This window comes from Hesperophylax consimilis, chromosome 18, assembly GCF_061612785.1.
Source record: "Hesperophylax consimilis isolate HC1 chromosome 18, BYU_Hcon_1.0, whole genome shotgun sequence".
Taxonomy (NCBI): domain Eukaryota; kingdom Metazoa; phylum Arthropoda; class Insecta; order Trichoptera; family Limnephilidae; genus Hesperophylax; species Hesperophylax consimilis.
In genome coordinates, this window is record NC_142853.1 from 37,779 (window position 1) to 57,661 (window position 19,883).

Genomic DNA, 19,883 nt, shown 5'->3' on the forward strand with positions numbered 1-19,883 from the left:
CCAAGAATTGGAAACTCGGATAAAGGGAGGAGAAGTTGGGTTAACAATAAAATATATGAATAACAAGCCCACAAGAATAAGGTCAACTTCAAAAAACTCAAACACATCATCGGATACGGCCAAAATATCCGAGGCTGCCGTACCAAACTCATAGAGCTACAAACAACTCTTCCACTACTCCAACACATTGAAGTTTTTCTTCTTACCGAAACTTAGCTTGATCCTGATATTCACACCGAGGAACTTGGATTTTCATCTTACAACACCTACCGCCTTGACAGAAATCCAGCCACTAGTACTCAAACCAGAGGAGGAGGAGTTCTTATATCCGTTACAAAATTACTGCCATCCACTCGATTAATTTGTAAACATCTGGACGTGGAACAGGTATTCGTTTTACTAAAAACTAAATCAGGCAAAATTCTACTGGGATGTGTCTACATTCCTCCTGGATCCAATATCACAGTCTACAGAAACCACATAGATGACCTCGAAACCTTTAAAAATAAATACCCTGATGCCAGAACAATTTTATTTGGTGACTATAATACCCCTTGCATTGATTGGATGAATAAGGACTCTTATAACAACTTAAGCCTACCAGAAAATGCCCGCGAAATAATAGATATGACGAACTTACTCTCTCTACATCAAGTCAATCAAGTCTACAATACCAATAATCGGCTGCTGGATTTAGTATTCTGCAGTGATACCTCAGTCCATATTGCTAAATCAGTTGACGAGCTTCTCCCCCTAGACTGCCACCACCCCGCCCTAAGCATAACCATCACTACTAATAACTCACCAGATGACACAACTGTTCTTCCTAACCTAACTTATAATTTCTCCAAAGCTGACTATTCTAACATGAATCAATATCTTGCAAATGAAGACTGGTCATTTCTTCACCATAATAATAATATTAACTATAATCTTGAATTATTTTACAAAATTATTAATAAGGCCAATGAAAGCTTTGTACCACTTTCACACTTCAAGGAAGCGAAGTTCCCAAAATGGTTCAGTGGCGAGCTAATTAACCTAGTTATCTGTAAAAAAATTGCACACAAAAACTTTAAAAAATCGAACTCTCTTATCGACTACAAGATATTTCACAACTATAGAACTCAATGTAAAAAACTATCAAGAAATTCATATTTCAATTATATAAATGGAATCGAAAACTCTATACCTTCTAATACACAAAACTTTTTCACTCACGTTAACTCTCTTAGAAAAAACAAACAAGGTTTACCCCTTTCAATGCACTTCAAAGAAAAGAGTAGTACTGACATGAATGTAAAAGTTAACTATTTTGCTGATTATTTTAAAAGCGTCTATGACGAAGATATCCCAGACAATTATATACCACCTTCATCGCTTAACGAGAGCATACATATCCCTGCCATACACATCAACATAAACGACGTTATAAGTAAAATCAAATCCTTAGACAAAAACAAAAAGGCTGGACCTGATAATGTACATCCCAATATTCTGATAAATTGCATTACTTCACTGGCTGAGCCGATTTTTCTATTGTTTAACCAATCCCTTGACACAGGGTGCTTCCCTGATATTTGGAAACGTTTTTATCTAACTCCTATATTTAAAAAGGGTAATAAAAGTGATGTTACTAACTATAGACCAATATGTAAGCTATCTGTAATTCCTAAACTTTTTGAAAAACTATTACTTGATAAAATTTCACCATGTATTAACCATCTCATTGTTCCGAATCAACACGGATTTTTGTCAGGTAGATCAACTCTGACAAATCTCTCGTTATATGAAAACTATATATCAAACGCATTAGCTAACAGAACTCAAGTCGATTCCATATATACGGACTTTATCAAGGCCTTTGACAAAGTATGCCATAAAATTCTCCTGATCAAACTACGTAAGATCGGTATTGACGGAAAACTTTTAGAATGGTTTGCTAGCTACCTAACTAATAGAGTTTTACTGGTAAAAATCAATTTGTTCATTTCCAATCAATTTATAGGTACCAGTGGTGTACCACAGGGGTCTCATTTAGGCCCAATATTATTTTTACTGTTCATAAATATATTTGATGAAGATATCAATACGTTACTTTTCGCAGATGATTTAAAAATATTTAAAATAATCAAAAGCGCTGAAGATTGTATCTGTCTACAAAATAATTTGAACAGGTTAATTAATTGGTGTTCTCTTAACAAACTTCATCTGAACATAAATAAGTGTTATTCAATTAAATTTTACAGAATAAATCAACCAATTATTCATTCATATAAACTCAATAACTCAATCCTTACCTCTGTCGAAGAAATTAATGACCTGGGGATAACTTTCGACTCTAAATTAAACTTTATATCGCATATAAATAATATTAATAATAAAGGAATGAAAATGCTAGGCTTCATTCTTCGAAATTCCAGAGGTTTCAAGAATATTTCAACATTAAAAATTTTATATACATCCCTGGTTCGTAGTCAAGTCGAATATAACTCCTCGATCTGGTCCCCCCACTACCAATTACATTCAGATTCAATCGAAAAAATTCAACATAAATTCCTAAGACACATTAATTTTAAACTCGGTATTCCCATTAAAAACATAAATTATAATTACTTGATGAAAAATTTTAATTTATTAAAACTCTCAGATCGAAGAATTATATCCGACTTAATATTTAAGTTCAAAATTGTAAATGGTAGTATAGACAGTCCTGATTTAATTAACCTCATTGAATTCCATATACCCACGAGAGCTACTCGTTCTAAAATTTTGTTTAAATGCAACAATATCAGGACTGAGTATTCCAAACACTCGCTTGTACCTAGGTTGCATGAAGTTAGTAATAGATACGCAGATGTGGCAGATCTATTTAACTGCACGCAAGGTAGGTACAAGAGGGCTATGCTATCAAATCTTTTCAATCAATATTAATTTAATCTAATTCTACCTTATTTGCACTACAGAAACTTATGTACTTGTATCTCTTGTTTACTTACTTTCTTACTCTCTAATGTCATTTCACAATCAAATGCCACATATATTTGTAATTCTTTTTTAAAAATATTTCTACGATTTTAACTGTGACATGTTATCATTGTTTATGGTATATTTATACCGTTGATATTAAATAAATTATTTAATGATTATTTAACAAACATCACACCCGCGCACATACACACAACACACACAACACATCAGATCCGTATAACTGGCATCAAATCGATTGATTAAAGTTTATTTACATTATTATCAAACAGCGATCACGAGAGTTACGAGATGAACACAAACAAAAAGATTGACAACTGTCTAAACCATAGAAAGAAGAAATTGGTAGAAAAAAAAAACAAAAGTTAAAGAAACGTAAAAATAAAGAGAGTCCCCTCTGTTTGAATATTCCCCCCTTGGCTTTTTGGGTTAACGATTAAAATGAAGTATAATTATAAAAAAGGCAATTAATCAAAATAATTTTTAATGATCAAAAATTAATTATTTACAGCATATCAACGTCAACACCCTGTTTAATAGCGCCTGTTCAAATTTGCAGTATCTACTTAAGTACTAACAACTCACAGTCGAGTTACATTATTAATTCTAAGTATACGATTATTATTGTTCCGCCCAATTACGACGTTATAAATAGAAACGAGTTCTTAATTACTAACAAAATATACTTCCGAACATATTTAATTGCACACTCATCCATTTTACAAAAGACACTTTTTAGAGAATGTAATAATATTAGTACGAACGAACTAGATAACACTTATAATATAGAAAAAAAGTGTATAATACAACTGACAAATACTACCTTCTTCCCAAATATATGTCAAACTCATTAATTTGTAGCAAAATACTTCATGAAGATTTTAGATGATTTCACAAATAATGAATTAGAAAATAATATTAAAATTCAAGAACATGAATGCATATCCACTGATTCATGTAACAAAATTATTCCTAAAAACAACAATGATATAATTACTATACACCTAAACATACGTAGTGTTCAAAAAAATCTTGAAGATCTAATTCTAAAAATAAATAATTTAATCGAAAAAACGGACTTCATAGTATTATACGAAACATTTACAAATGCTGAGTAACCTTCCTATTGCTTACCCGAATACAATTATACTTCTACCAAAATAGATGTCAACAAAAATAGTGGAATAATAATATTTGCAAGTAATAAATTAAGTATTATTAGTAATAAATATAGTAATCCAAGTGTTTCTGCTAATAATTTTCTTAATATTTATTTTCTTGCTGAAACTAATGTTTTAACTCGGCGAACACTTTTTCTCCTCAAATACATTTTTTCCTACAATTATATTTCAAGAAAACAATAATGTTTTCCTACAATTATATTTCAAGAAAACAATAATGTCAAAATCAATAATTTATTTTTCTATACTCTTAAAACACTACCATGTCTGACTCATTATTTGAAGAGATAGACTCATCTTTTAAGATTTCGGAAAATATTTGTTTAACTAGTGTCGAATGTAATTACACATTATTAGAAATAGATCCTCAAAAAGCATTAACAATCCTTCACCTAAATATTCGAAGTGTCTCAAAAAATTTTGATCATTTTACACTTGCATTAAACGAACTCACTCATACACCGGATTGTATTGTGTTGTCTGAAGCCAGAATTAGCAGCTACTCTGGTACCTATAATTTACCTGGTTACAAATAGTTTGTCACAACTTACAAAATAAACCAAAACAGCGGAATCATTGTTTTTGTAAAATCTATTCAGGAGAATATTTCCGTTAATGAAATTCATATCGATCTTGTAAATTGTCTTGATATTCAAATTATTATAAAACACACGTTTTATGATATAATAGCACTATATAGAACACATAACTCGAGCATTAGTAATTTCACCGAGAATCTGAAATCTATTATAAATACTAATTGTTCTCAAAATGCATTTGTTGTAGGCGATGTTAATATTGAAATATCGAGTTTGAAAACAAAAAAAGGTTAAAAATCGATACACCCTACTGCACAGTGACCAAGACGGTGGGATAGTGGATAAGAGAGAAGAATTTCTGAAGAACCCTGGGGACTATGTTACTCACTCCAGCCAACAGGACCACAAGAAAACTGGAGATCAGGGTCGAAAGGAACATTCCCTTTCACTGCTATCGCTACGCCAGTGCAGTAAACTAAGCGCTTACAAAACAATGAAATATACTTTGTATTTGTCCTTTTTCTTCGTAAAAATAATGACTTGATTAAAATTATGACGAGCTTCGAAGGACAACCAACGCACTCAGTGAAAATAATCTTAAATGAACTTTGGACCTCCCAGATCATTTCAGTGGGGAAGTGTTTCAAATGTTATTTTCGATATTGGTGATATCAATCGCAAATACAAAAAAAAATCTGTGCGGCTCTCGGTCGGTTACTTATCGATCTTAAATTAGTCAGAGTATTGGATCAACGATGGTAAACTCACCGTATCGTCAACAAACCAGTCCCTCCTACGGATTGTGAGGTCTCCTAAAGAGTCCCGGGGCAGGGGGAGGCAAACCGGCCGAAGGCTCTTGCCGAAGCTGACCCTGAAACACCAAGTCAGAGTTACTCGATAATAAATTACATATTTATGAATAACAAAAATGTATTCATATTTTGCGTTCCTTGGAAAATTCATATAGGTAAGACAAATCAATGATAATTGATATGAGTAAACTTTTTAAATGAGGTTAAATCCATAATTATCTCACAATGGTTAATACTGCCAGAAGCCAGTGGGACTATGGCACCGCAATTTGGGGTATATTAAGAAGCTGAACGGATTAAGGGGAGGGGAAGGAGTTGAAGAAGAGAAAGTAGTAATAAATTGATAATAGTTTGACATATTTGTACAGCGCCCTTGAGGTGATTTTGCACAAAAACAGCGCTATACAAATCATCCAAATATAATTTTTTTTTATTTAGCTAGCTATTCCGATCTGAGCACTTACCCGAAGGAATTTAGCCGGCGATTTCTTAGCATATTTGGAATAAAAACTTAAATGTCATTTAACTGTACGATGATATTTCCATCACACGTCTCCACTGATCTTACCACTGGAACGAGATGGAGTGTACTCAACTGACCAGTGCAGACGTGTGATGGGAAAATATTTTTGTTTGTTTTAATTGAAAAAAGGATAACATCGGACAGCAAAATGACTTCTGTAAGTTGTAAGCTTTAATTCAAATAAGCTTGGGAATCGGTGTTCAAAATACTTCGGGCAGATGCTGTCACACATTATTTATATTAGTTATGAAACCAAAAATTCATAGTTACATAGTTAAAAAAACTTTTTTTATAAACAACCTCAACCGGCCGAGCCTGTTCCGAGGTTTACACACCGAGATTTGAATTCGCGAGCTCTGGATTTTAGAAATATTTTTTATTGACTAGCTGAACTCCCCAGCGTTGCTCGGGCCTCACACAGAATTTTTCATAATCAGACTTATAGAGTGACCTGCCTCTTTTTTTGAAGTTCAAGTGTGCAAATTTTCATCAACCTTGGACTAAAACTGTAAATTTTTATACCAATCAAATACACGCCGTTTGCCCGCAACAAACAGACTATCAACTTTACATAACCACTCGGTTGATTTTCAGCATATTATGCCAAGGTTTTCAAAACGTCTTGAGTAACTAACGCGTTTTAACTTGGACTTTAAAAACTTATGTATCAGTGTTTTGACAATAATGTACATATATATTTTTTATAATGAGATTATCTTTTGATCAAGATATTTTCACTTTTTACCCTCCCTAAATAAAGGAGCCAGTCGTTGACCAATTTGCGCAAAACATTTGTACTTTTCGTTTTCCAAGCATTAGGAATGATATTAAATAATTTAGGTCCTAAGTACGAGAATTGCCGTTGCCCAAGGGACGTCGTGGTTTTTATTGGGACTATTGGATTATTCCTTGAAAGTCGGGTGTCGTGAAGGTGGTCGATGGAAGGGAAGTGCTGACTTTTTTTTTGTGCAAGTGATATAATCTTTCTAATATACAGTTGTCTAACATCCAGAACTTTTATTTCCGTGAATAATGCATCACTGGAGTACCTGAATGTTTTTTTGAGGATGACTCTTAGTAGTGATGTCTGTGCTTTAACCAGGGAGTCTAATATTATTTTGGCACAGCCACCCCAACCTAGGGATGCATATTTGAGTAAAGAATACACATGGAATAGTATATTGATTTCATATCTTTTACAGAGAGAATATTTCTGATTGTCATAAAGAGGTGGGTAAGTTTTCTGACTTTTGAGGCAGTTGAGTTAATGTGTTCTTCCCATCTCAGATATTTGTCTATGGTGATTCCCAAATATTTTAAACTATCTACGGATTCTAGGTTTTTGCAAGTACAAGTATTCGGTTAATTACAAATGTGAACAGTAATATTCAATACTAGCAGTTAAAAACCCGCTCCGCGGGTTTTTGCTGCTAGGCCCTGCGGGCGGCACTTGCTTGGGCTGCGCCCAGTTTAAGTGATATTAACAACAGTTACATTTAATAGATAGATATTAGGTCATTCACAGAGAGAGGGTGAGTATATGTTGTTAAAACACGGAACAGGAAGGAGTTAATGAATAATAACATGCTCAATTTAGGCATAATAAGAATGACAGTTGTTTGAATAAATGAAATTTTACGTATTTGTGATGGATTATTTCAAATGAAACACTATTATTGACTACATGTCTACAACTGATATTAACTGTTATGGTACCTAATATAATTTGCTCATAGGAGACTTGCAGTGCTTAAATATGTGTTACAACCGTCAATGTCTATAAGTTGAATCAATATCGTATAGTTTGTCACAACAATTAAAGATAGTTACAACAAAGTTGACCGAAATAATACATTATTACATATTGATTAATTGTACCCGTGTTTATGGATAAAAGGAGGGTAATTGTGCAATGTGATTAGCAGTCGGTTTAATTAAAAGGTGTGAATTTTACTCCAACTGGTGGTAATTCTTTTCCTAAAACTGTTACTGTATCTAATAAAGTTTAAAGTTAGATTATATATACACCTTCATCAGGAGAGTAAAAATCTATATATATATAAAGGTAGATTATTACAATATAGCGCCCCTGAGGTGATATCTCACAAAAGCGGCGCCATGCAAATTGTCCAATTAATAAATAAATATAATGTTTACATTTTATTATGTACGTATGCATTGATATACAATGGAAATAGATAAAATAATGTTATCCGATTAAACTTTATTTTATTAAAAAACAAATAACTTTTTAACTTCACTTTATTATATACAACCAATACATGTTTCATGAACGAAGTATACACCGAAGTCAAAAATTAAATATAGATTACAATTGGAAAAAAGAAGTGGAAGGAGGGGGGAGGGGTAAGAGTAGGCTGGGTTTATAAGAATTAGGAATTACAATATGAAAGACCAGTTAAGTGGGAAAATATTTAAAAGAGAGTTTATAAAAAAAAATTCTTGTTAATTGCATCTACTTTTATAAACATGTTCTCTTATTTCTAAAATTTCGAAATTATTTATTTGTGATGCTTTATATCCTGTGTGAAGTATTTTAAGACCTGAAATTTTTTTTTGCATATAACCATAAAACAATATATTCATAAGACAAATAACATTTAATAACGGTTATTCTAATAAATTGATAGTTGAAATACTAAATAAAATAATTAAACATATTATCTTCAAACGGTATTTTTACCCTAGTTCTTAAGATATAAATAAACAATGGCGTAGAATTCTGTTTGTGGATAACGACACTTCTAAAATTATATATGTATATAAACATTCCTGGTACTATTCAACCGGCGTTTTACACTAATAACAGAATGAATAAATATATTCTTAATAATATAGATTGCGAAAATCAAACAAAAAAATCAGGAGTTTATAAACTCAATTGGGCTGGATTGTAATTTATTTTACAAAGGTAGAACCAATAGAAACTTTGAAGTCAGAACTAAAAAACATCTCAGGGTTCTAAATGGAAATAGTGAATATGAGTTTGCAAATCATCTTTTGAATCACACTTTCGATAAAAATTCAGGTCTTAAAATACTTCACTCAGGATTAAAGCATCGCAAATAAATAATTTAGAAATTTTAGAAATTAGAAAACATGTCAATATAAAATCAGATGTAATTAGTAAGCAAAAAAAAATTATAAATAATAATGAAAAATGCCATTGCAAAGTAGAACTAAACTTCCAGAAGAAATCTTATTATTAAACACTTGATGTTCAAGTAATTTTGCATATTTAAATATACGCGCCAGTCATTTGATTCGTTTCTTCGCCGCCAGAGGGGCGCTCTGTCGGCCACCTAGCCGCGATGCGTATTCGGGTATCGGCCATATTGAATTAACGCGTGCTTTATTCGTCAAACGTCAAACGTAATCACGTAATTGTGGATAATTTTCACTGTAATGTAATTAATCCAATGGATTATGAACTTTCTAAGACATATTTTCTTCGATATTATCCAAAAATTGTATAAGCAGAAACGATATTTTTTAAGAAATATCGTATTACATGTGGCGATTCTATTTCAGTATGAAATGGTGTCTTAATCTTTAAAGTCTTATTTAAACACAATTTGAATTTGACCAATCACAGGGCCTACACCGTCCAGACGCTGAAGTAATAATATTATCAGATTTCCTTGGGTTGTCCCGCTTGAGTTGCACTAAAACATATAAATTTTGTTTTTTCCGTGTTGAGAGTAAGGAGATTATTATCTAGCCAATGCTTAACATTGTTTATCCCAATTTCGGCTTTTCTATGCGTTTCGAAACAGTTTTTCACCTCAGATATTAAGACCGTATCGTCAGCAAAAGTGATGATATAATCGGCAAGGTTACTGTTACAAAGATCATTGTTATAAATATTAAACAATATCGGTCCTAAAGTACTTCCCTTTTGAACACCAAATTCGATATTGGCTGGATCGCTTAGAGTGCCACTAATATTAACTCTTTGGCTTCGATTTTCTAGATAGTTTCCTAACCATTTAAGTAACTGCCTCTAAATACCGATTAGCTGAAGTTTTTTCAAAAGGATTTTGTGCGGGATGGTATCGAAAGCTTTAGCCAGATCCAGAAAGAGCGCGATGCTTTTAATTCCTCGATCGATGTTATTAGAAATGACTTTAGTAAGATTGCGAATGGCATTTTCGGTACCTAAACCAGGTCGAAAGCCAAATTGTCTTTCAGAAAGAATGTTATTATTAGACATCGGATTATATGCACTAACAAAGTGCCAAAATATGCATGCAAATATGCACTAAAAAAGGCCGAAATATGCACTAAAAACTCTTGATTTGCCCAAAATATGCACAATGCAAAATCAAAAAACCATTTATATTTTTATATATTTTAATTAAAGACCGTACAAAAACAGCGAAATATTCTTAAAATTATGCAAAGTTTTTGTGACAATATACAACTAAGTATTTTTCCAAATTTTGGAGCTCAAATTTGTGACGTTTGTCACCCAGTATTAATTTGTACGCCGAAAACGACCTCTCTACGTCAACTGACGTCAATGGACAAAATTTAAAATTTGGCGCCATTTCTGGAGATATCTGTTTAGGCAGGGCCGATCGGCCGATGGGCCGACCTGTGCCGTTGATGTAGGCATTAATGTTTTTCATATCTTCAAGACTCGGGTTTTTAAGCAAAAAAGAGTAACTTTTTACGAATCTTTTCTGATATTGAATTAGGAAGGGCGTTGGCGACTTCGATCAATGTTTCCAGTATTTCTATTGCTTTAATTAGAGGAAGGTTTTTTAATTCCAATTTTTTTATGGTATCTGGTAACTTGTGGAAATGTGTTGAGATGAGGGCGATATTCTGTTTAGTGGATGCGTCTTCAAATGCTAGCTTGCTTGAATGAATTCCAATGGCTTCAGAACTGTCAAATTGCCCAACTACTTATTTTACGGCCTCAAAATTTTCACCGTAGAATAATATTGCCTTTAGCCAAGTACCCGCTGGGTAATGCTGGGTTTGGCAATTGCTCTTTATAAGACTGCACACGCGACGGTGCTTTTAAAAACACTTTTTTGTAGAGGAAATCAATTTATTAACATTCCCATACTCTTGCCGTATCTCTTCTGCAAGGCGATGAAACCCGTCAGCTAAGCAGGTAATGTGTAGTAAATTTGGATAAAAAGTTTGCAAGGCTTGGCCAGCTTTCACCATGTATGGCGCAGCATCAGAAACAAACATGCAGATTTTTTCATCCACAGAACAATCGGGAAACAAAGATCTTATGGAATCATTTATGAAACGAGCAACAGTTGAATGATTTGTTTTTTTTCTAGGATTTCACAGGCAACCAAGTGGGGAATAGAGGGCTCCTTTGTTAGTTTTTCAACTATCAAATTCGCTATATATCGTCCACATAAATCCGTAGTTTCGTCAGCTATATCCAGAGTAAATTGTTCTGCAGATCTGCACGAATTTCACTTAATACGTCTTTGTGGATAGCGGACAGGTAGTTTTTTCGAATCGTAGACTCTTCAGGGACTATCTGGTTGGTGCAATATTTCTTGAGGAATTTTTGGCATACTTGGTTATTCAGTTGATGAAATGGAATATTGCAAGCAACAAAAAACTCACATAGATCTTTATTAAACGCCGTCTTCTTTGCACAGTCTGAAGTTGAAGGCATAACTTGTGTCAGCAGTTGCTGGCCACTTGTTGATGGTTTATTTCTTGCTGCTATGTGGGTTGTAGTATTTACGTGTTGGTCGATCTGATATTTTTTCGAACAAGGTATACGTTTGTCACAAGTCTTGCAGAAAATCACATTGTCATCAATCGTGAACTGACCGGGGTAACCTTTAATCCGAGATTCCATTAAAGTTAGATTATTCTTTCTTACTGCTGGCATTGTTAAAACTTTCGTAACCAAACACTTGTGTTTTAAGCGGGTGATTGAATTATTCTAGGGAGCTAGGTGACACTCACTTCTCAGTTCAATCAGCCACCGCGTCATCGTCACATAGGTCCCTATACGTAGATGACACCTCCCGCTATTAAAGGAAATATGCACGATTTGGGAAAAAAGGCTGAAATAAGTATTAACCGTCGTAATTAGAGAGTTATATGCATTTGCATATGCAAATATGCAAATGCATATAATCCGATGTCTAGTTATTATCTTCAAAGTAAAAGCTAAGACGGTTTTTACAATTTTTTCGATAATTTTTGAGATAATGATTGATCAGAGATATCGGCCGGTAATTTTGAATCGCAGATTTATCTCCATTTTTGTGTAGTAATACAACAATTGAATGTTTTAGATGGTTAGGGAATATTCCTGATTTGAGACTTAGATTTGAGATAAAAGCTATCGGAGTTGCTATGAATGACTTAATTACTTTTAGCAGATTTGTCGAAACTTTGTCTGGTCCACGAGCGTTAGATGGCTTTAGGTCGTCAATTATTTCCAAGACTTCGTTCGTCGATGTTTGTATATTGTCTATTTTATGGTTGAGGTTAGAGGTGACCATCTTGGCAAGATCGGTTTCAGTTTTATTGCATTTATCGAGGATATTCTTGGCAAATCCTGATACAGGAGAAATATCTTGGGCTGTGCATTGATAAACACCTAACTTTTAAACAGCATATTCAAGATATTAAAGATAAAATCACCCCCTTAATTAGCGTATTCAGCCGGATATCATATCTGTTACCAAATAAAATTAAAAAAGGTCTATATTATAGCCTCGTACACTCACATTTAAACTACTTGGTTGAAATCTGGGGAAATACATGTGAAACATATATAAACGAACTACAGGTAACACAAAACAAAGTAATCAAAAAGCTATTTCACTTCAAACCTAGAACATCAACAAAAAAATTATATATTGGAACAAAACTATTAAAATTAAAAAAATTATATGAATATAATACATGTCTCCTTATTTACAAAATAAATAATAAACTCATACATACAAATACAGAACTCATTAAAACGTCCCAAGTACACACACACTTTACACGGCAACACGATAAAATACATTTAAACACCATATATACTCATTATGGCAAGCAATCCATTGGTTACGAGGGAAGCAACATATATAATTGCCTCCCAGACGAAATTAAAAATGAAAAAAGTATAGGTACATTTAAAAAAAAATTGTTCAGTTTTATGCTCAATCAACAAAACAATGAAAATGAATAATATCGGTGTGTAATATATTTATGTGTAATATATATGTTTTTCTAGTTAAATAAGTGAAAATGTAATTTTCTTTTATCTTGAATAAAAAATAAAAAAAAATAAATAAAAAAATAAAAAATAAAGTGTGGTTCCCACCGATGTTAAGTAGTTATTAGCAAAATTCGCCATATTTTTAGGATTAGAGGAGTTTGGGTTACCGATATCTAATGATTTAATTTCGGAAGACCTGTTGATTTTTTTTTACTAATATTACGAAATGCTTCCCACATACGTTTTGGAGAATAAGAATTTTCGTAAAAGAACGTTTTATAATAATTTTCTTTAGTATTTTTAATAATCGTTTTGCATAATTTCATGTATTTCTTATAGTAAGTTTGAACTAAATATTATCTGGAAACTTTTGCGCCCTTTTGTGGAGTTGGTTTCTTTTGTGAATTGATTTGACAAGGCCGGGAGATATCCAGGGCGTAAGTTTTAACTGGCTGTTCGGTATTAGTTTGTTACTTGTATGTTTAGATATATATGTATGAAGGATGCAGATGAATTCATTCATCGTAATGTCAGTATCAGTTTGATCAAATACTTTTTGCCAGTATTCTAATTGCAAGTCCTCAATTAAATTCTTGTAGTTTGTTCGAGGGACGTACTTAATTTTAGTAGTTGTGTTATGAAAATAATTACTTTTGTTTTATAAATAATTATTTTCCTAACTAAAGTTAGTAATGTTTCATATTACCCCGGGTAAATTGCAGTCAGTTCATTATAATCGACTGGCTATATATAGTTTCATCTTTTCTCCGGGAATAGTTTAAGATTTGAACTCCAGAGGGTTATTGGTCGTTCGGGTCACTTTTTGGGAACGCGCCGACAGGCCACGGCACGTTACCGACTGGTCACAAAAATGTGGATTATTTATTAATAAAGTGTAACGGATCGGTGTGCAATTTAGTAGTATTATGTGATCGTTTAGTTTACAGCCGGTCGAGGAGCGACCGCGCTGATTTATTTGTCTTATCGGGAAATTCAAGTACGGAATTCCGGTTATAATGGCGGGCGGTGATACCGTCTTTGTAACATTCATATCCGCGGGATATTTAAGTCATCCGACCATGTTTGAGCTGCACAGCGGAGAAATAAACGTCACATCGCATTACCGTATCTTCAGGTCGGCTTATTTGTGGATTCCACCGACCTCATGTCGAGGGTCCACGCGCACACCAGCCAGAGGGGGAAAAGAGCTACCAGACCAGACGCTGATGCCATGAGGAGGGAGATGGAGTGCTCCTCAGGCCCGTGGAGTCTCCATCCCGTTTCCAGGAACCCGAATCGTCGCATCGAGTGATCTTAGGTACTAGATAGATGGCTCAGGTGTAGAATTGGTCCGCAGGTATGTGTTTAAACCCAGGTATATTAATTAATAAATCTTTAATATCAATCCACTTCTATTTTCTTTATTATGATTCCAAAGCTCTAAGTAATGTAAAAAACAGTGCCCATCCCTGATGATGATGATTCTCATACTCTACCACACAGTTCAGCATACTTTGTCTTCACTGGCATAGTTTGGCGTCCAAGTTTCCATCAAAGGAAATGAAGCTGTTCACTGTGCAAATTAATTGCATCTATGTACCATATATTATATTACCTCCAACGGGTATATTACCTACCCCACCATAGTAAAGATTGCACAACAACCTTTCCACCATAACACCATTGCCCGTAGCAGTTGTGGGCGGTTTATCTTTAAAGCAGAGGGCTGTTGTGTAGTAGTCGGATATTGAAGTGTGAATAACAAAAGAGTCAGGGAAGTTAATATTTTTTTACGTTGATGTGATCCAAACAGGATTTGTTCGTACCCTGTTCACGATTAGGTGTATTGATTGTTGCTATGAATCCGTTTTCTGTTAGCTTGCATAGGTAGTCGTCGAATTGGGGGTGAAATGGAGATAAATTGTTAATATTAAGGTCGCCTATAATGATTTGACGTTCAAATTTATCGGAACTGCTGAAAACAGTTTGGAGTGAATTCAAAAAAGAATCTATGTTCAGGAAAGAAGGTGATCTATATATAGCAAAAATACATAAGTTATTATTAAGAACAATTCTATGGCAGTTACCTTGCGATACTAAGATTTCTTCGACTTGCGCTTGAATACCATCTTTGATGTAAACAACGACCCCACTAGATTTATTTATATTATTAATTGAGTGATATTCCGTGTAAGTTTGTATTATTTTAGAGGTATAGTTTTTGTTGATCCAACACTCTGATAAAATTAAAACATCAAAAGTATGATTGAATTGATCGAGAAATAACAGAAAATCATCAATGTTTGACATACTTCTGATATTCTGGTGAATAATCTTAAACTATAAGACTTCCAACTGTAATTATTTAATTTGCTGAGATCGACAATCATATTCGAGTTGCAAGTTATATCTGTGTCATTGTAGATATCAGGAAGTAATCGAATCATAATTATTCAGATGAAATGCTAAGCAAAGAATATTTTACTACTATACAATTATGATCCATTTCCAGAAACAGTATAACATACATAATATAATAGTATTTATGAAAATAAGCATGTGATAATAATCGAAGTATTCCCAGATAAGTGAACATAGAAGTATTAGTGAATAAGTACATAGTAGAATCGGAAACATAATAATAATATAATGAATAGCGAAAAGTAGCATACCTCGTGAGTATATTTGGTTCTAATGACTGGGTGAGGATAATCACTGGATATAAATATGGCTATAATAATAATAAAACCTTCATCTTAAATTTGTTGTCGGTATTAGGTGTATTGTGTTTGAGATAGTCATAGGCAAGCCAGCTTGTTTTCATCTGATATAAGAATTGCGCCTGAACCACTCTCTTTCCGCAAATATATCTGTCCTTCTTTGATCCATGCAAATTAATATCGTTTCTCTCTTGCAACTTGACGAGTTTTATACCAAATCTGCTTCGCCCGAAAAGTTAGTTGCTCAGAAATATTGATTGGCAACCGGGGGCCGGCGAGACCGATGTTTAACGTGTTGAGTTTTTCTTCGGTATTGGGTTTATTCTTGTTGAATGATTTCACATCAGCTAGCAGTTGATTCTTAGCCAGGTTTGATTTTAATTTAAGAACAATTGTCCTTGGTTGCTTCTGGTTGTTTTTTTTGTAGACGATATACAGCATCGATGTCCTCAGTTCGATGGGAAATCCTGTTGTTTTGAAGATGTTGAAGACCACGTCTTTTAGTGATTTGTCCTTTATGTCAGGGATGCCTCTTATTTCTACATTACTTGACTTTAAGGCCCGTTCTTAGAACTCGATACTATTATCCAGTAGAACGATTATGGCTTCCAGTGCAGAATTCTTCGCTGTAAGCTCATCATTACGGTGTTTGACGTCATGGATTCTGGCCATAAAGTCTTCATATTGCTCGTTCATTAATTGAATGCTTTCCAGTATCTTGTTGTTTTGGTCCATGATGTCGTTCTGTTTTTTTTCCAGGTTGTTCGTTTTGGTCATGACTAAGACCTGAATATCTTCAAGATGATTATGATGATGGAGCTCCTTGTATTGTTTTGTATGTTTCCAAAGCCATACTATTTGTTTCGTGACGCTGAACGCTTTTTTCGCTCCAACCAACAAGGTGGCTAGGATTCAAATTTTACTGGTTTGAATCTGCGCAGTTTTGCTTTGAGTGGAATCTAGCCGCCCTCGCAGGCGCGCCGTAGCGAAAACGTCATCTAATGACAGTTAACAAAACACCGTACCGATACTTTGTTTTGTACGGTGTTTTGTTAACTTTTCGGTTCTTTAACCGATGTGTGAATTCGAATGTTATCCGGAGTTATAATTACTGCAATTTTATACGAGTACCTGTGAATACCTCCTCCATATGAGCGCTGCCTACATCCCAACCAACTCTTCCGTAAGTCACATGCGAATACCTATTCTTTTATATTAGCGAATAAATATCTTTTTGGTTCAGCGAACAGAGCGTTAATTTACCTAGGCACATGCCTGCCTAGATTAAAACCCTTATAATCTAACCCATTTCTCGATAATCTACGCGAATATCGCTCACTATTTTTTGTGGTGAAAGTATTAAGTATCATAATTTAGTAAATTCAATTTTGACAGTTCGCGAACCAAAGTTGAAACAAATTTATATACATTTCCACAAAATATTTTTTCATACAAATTTTTGAGAATACCTGTGTACGATTAAAAAATAAGTCTTGTGATATAAAATATATATGTGATTATCAAGTAGGCTATAAACAAAATTTGTAAATAAAAAATGTTCAATAAGTACTCACATAAGTGTTAAGTACGCAAAATTAGCGTGTTAGTAAAGTATATGATTTTTTTTTACATTTTTTTTATAAATCTTAAAAATATGAAATGAACGAAAAAATATGGGTGAATTCATTGGCTATATAGAACTATAATCATTTTATATGTCTCCATATTAAAATTTAGAGGTGTGATTTTTTTAATGAGAGCGGGAAATTTCCAAACCGAGCGCTTAAATAACATGATCTCTCGATACATATATCAGTTGGTGATCGGATAAATCATCACAATGAAAATTCATCACATTTTCAAAAAGTTATGGAAAGTGATGAAACAAAAACTTTATTAGCTGGGTTAAGTAAGTTAGGTTAGGCTTGGTTAGGTTAGTTAAAAAAAATTATTCATCGTTTCTAATGACTTTATATCACTTTTTAAAAGTGTGTTGAATTGTCACTGTGTTGAGTTATCATGGAACCATTTCAGCTATTGACGCGATCGCTCTAGTCGATAATAGATGTTTGATGCTTACGGTTTGTCCATTTCCACCAGCTCTAGATCATTATTTCCTGGAGAATCCCAGGTTGTTGTGTTCCCGGGGAGGTATTGGGGGTGGCGAACCTTTCTGGTGATGGAGAAAGGATTTAAAGGCGAGGTGATGTCCAGTCCATCCTCCCTGCGACCAATGAACAGAATTTTTAATAAGCCCAGGAATTGCTCTTTAAAGTCTGCCGGGTTCGTTCAGATACTGTACGTCCTGTACATACCTATTTTTTAAACACCCATAATAACATCTAAAATAATACAATCATAAGTATATTAGACTAATTGAATAATAATTTACAGAGTATAAATAACATTACATTTTCTGTTCAGTACTAGTACCTACTACTACTACTCGGAAAATATAATGTTCCGATATTAATGAAAATAGTCAATCCCACCCACTCAACCACAAGCCACGCTGGAAATTAGTACTTGTACTTCATTTTATTTTTATATTTTATGGATTCAATATCTAGTAATCCTTCAACTAGCTAAGGCTTATAACAAAACCCTTCCATGTGTCTAACTTACTATTGGCCTTATTACTATTGCCATCTGATGGTTATATTTACTTGACTGATTTTACGTTACATTAATGTGTTTTATGAAGAAAAATTCTTAACTGAATAAAAAAGCTCATTTGGTACTTACCTTATTAGATCGTCCATGGATGTTGCTGAGGTAAGGAGCCAGCGCTCGCTTACCAGGTAAACTGCTATTGCGGAGAGAGAAACCATTAATTCCCGCAATTCCTGAAAAACCTCATTTGGTACTTACCTTAATAGACCGTCCATGGATATTGCTGAGGTAAGGAGCCAGCGCTCGCTTACCAGGAAAACTGCTATTGCGGAGAGAGAAACAATTAATTCCCGCAATTCCTGAAAAACCTCATTTGGTACTTACCTTAATAGACCGTCCATGGATGTTGCTGAGGTAAGGAGCCAGCGCTCGCTTACCAGGTAAACTGCTATTGCGGAGAGAGAAACCATTAATTCCCGCAATTCCTGAAAAACCTCATTTGGTACTTACCTTAATAGACCGTCCATGGATGTTGCTGAGGTAAGGAGCCAGCGCTCGCTTACCAGGTAAACTCCTATTGCGGAGAGAGAAACCATTAATTCCCGCAATTCCTGAAAAACCTCATTTGGTACTTACCTTAATAGACCGTCCATGGATGTTGCTGAAGTAAGGAGCCAGCGCTCGCTTACCAGGTAAATTGCTATTGCGGAGAGAGAAACAATTAATTCCCGCAATTCCTGAAAAACCTCATTTGGTACTTACCTTAATAGACCGTCCATGGATGTTGCTGAGGTAAGGAGCCAGCGCTCGCTTACCAGGTAAACTGCTATTGCGGAGAGAGAAACCATTAATTCCCGCAATTCCTGAAAAACCTCATTTGGTACTTACCTTAATAGACCGTCCATGGATGTTGCTGAGGTAAGGAGCCAGCGCTCGCTTACCAGGTAAACTGCTATTGCGGAGAGAAAAACCATTAATTCCCGCAATTCCTGAAAAACCTCATTTGGTACTTACCTTAATAGACCGTCCATGGATGTTGCTGAGGTAAGGAGCCAGCGCTCGCTTACCAGGTAAACTGCTATTGCGGAGAGAGAAACCATTAATTCCCGCAATTCCTGAATAACCTCATTTGGTACTTACCTTAATAGACCGTCCATGGATGTTGCTGAGGTAAGGAGCCAGCGCTCGCTTACCAGGTAAACTGCTATTGCGGAGAGAGAAACCATTAATTCCCGCAATTCCTGAAAAAGAGTCGTCATCATTTTGTGTAAGCTTCATC

The 19,883-nt window shown here is 34.3% G+C and overlaps 1 protein-coding gene across 1 annotated transcript in view; it reads right to left on the bottom strand.

Moving 5' to 3' along the window:
* The window catches only part of LOC149415191 (uncharacterized), a gene marked incomplete at its 3' end in the record, with an annotated part of 36,107 nt that extends 17,354 nt beyond the window's left edge, over positions 1–18,753 (bottom strand). The window contains exons 1-3 of the mRNA XM_089642825.1: positions 18,737–18,753; positions 18,072–18,215; positions 5,477–5,579 (exon numbers count right to left, since the gene is read on the bottom strand). Of these exons, the coding sequence (XP_089498951.1) occupies positions 5,477–5,579; positions 18,072–18,215; positions 18,737–18,753 (264 nt within the window). The remainder of the gene's footprint in view (positions 1–5,476; positions 5,580–18,071; positions 18,216–18,736) is intronic.
* Positions 18,754–19,883: the final 1,130 nt, after the last annotated feature.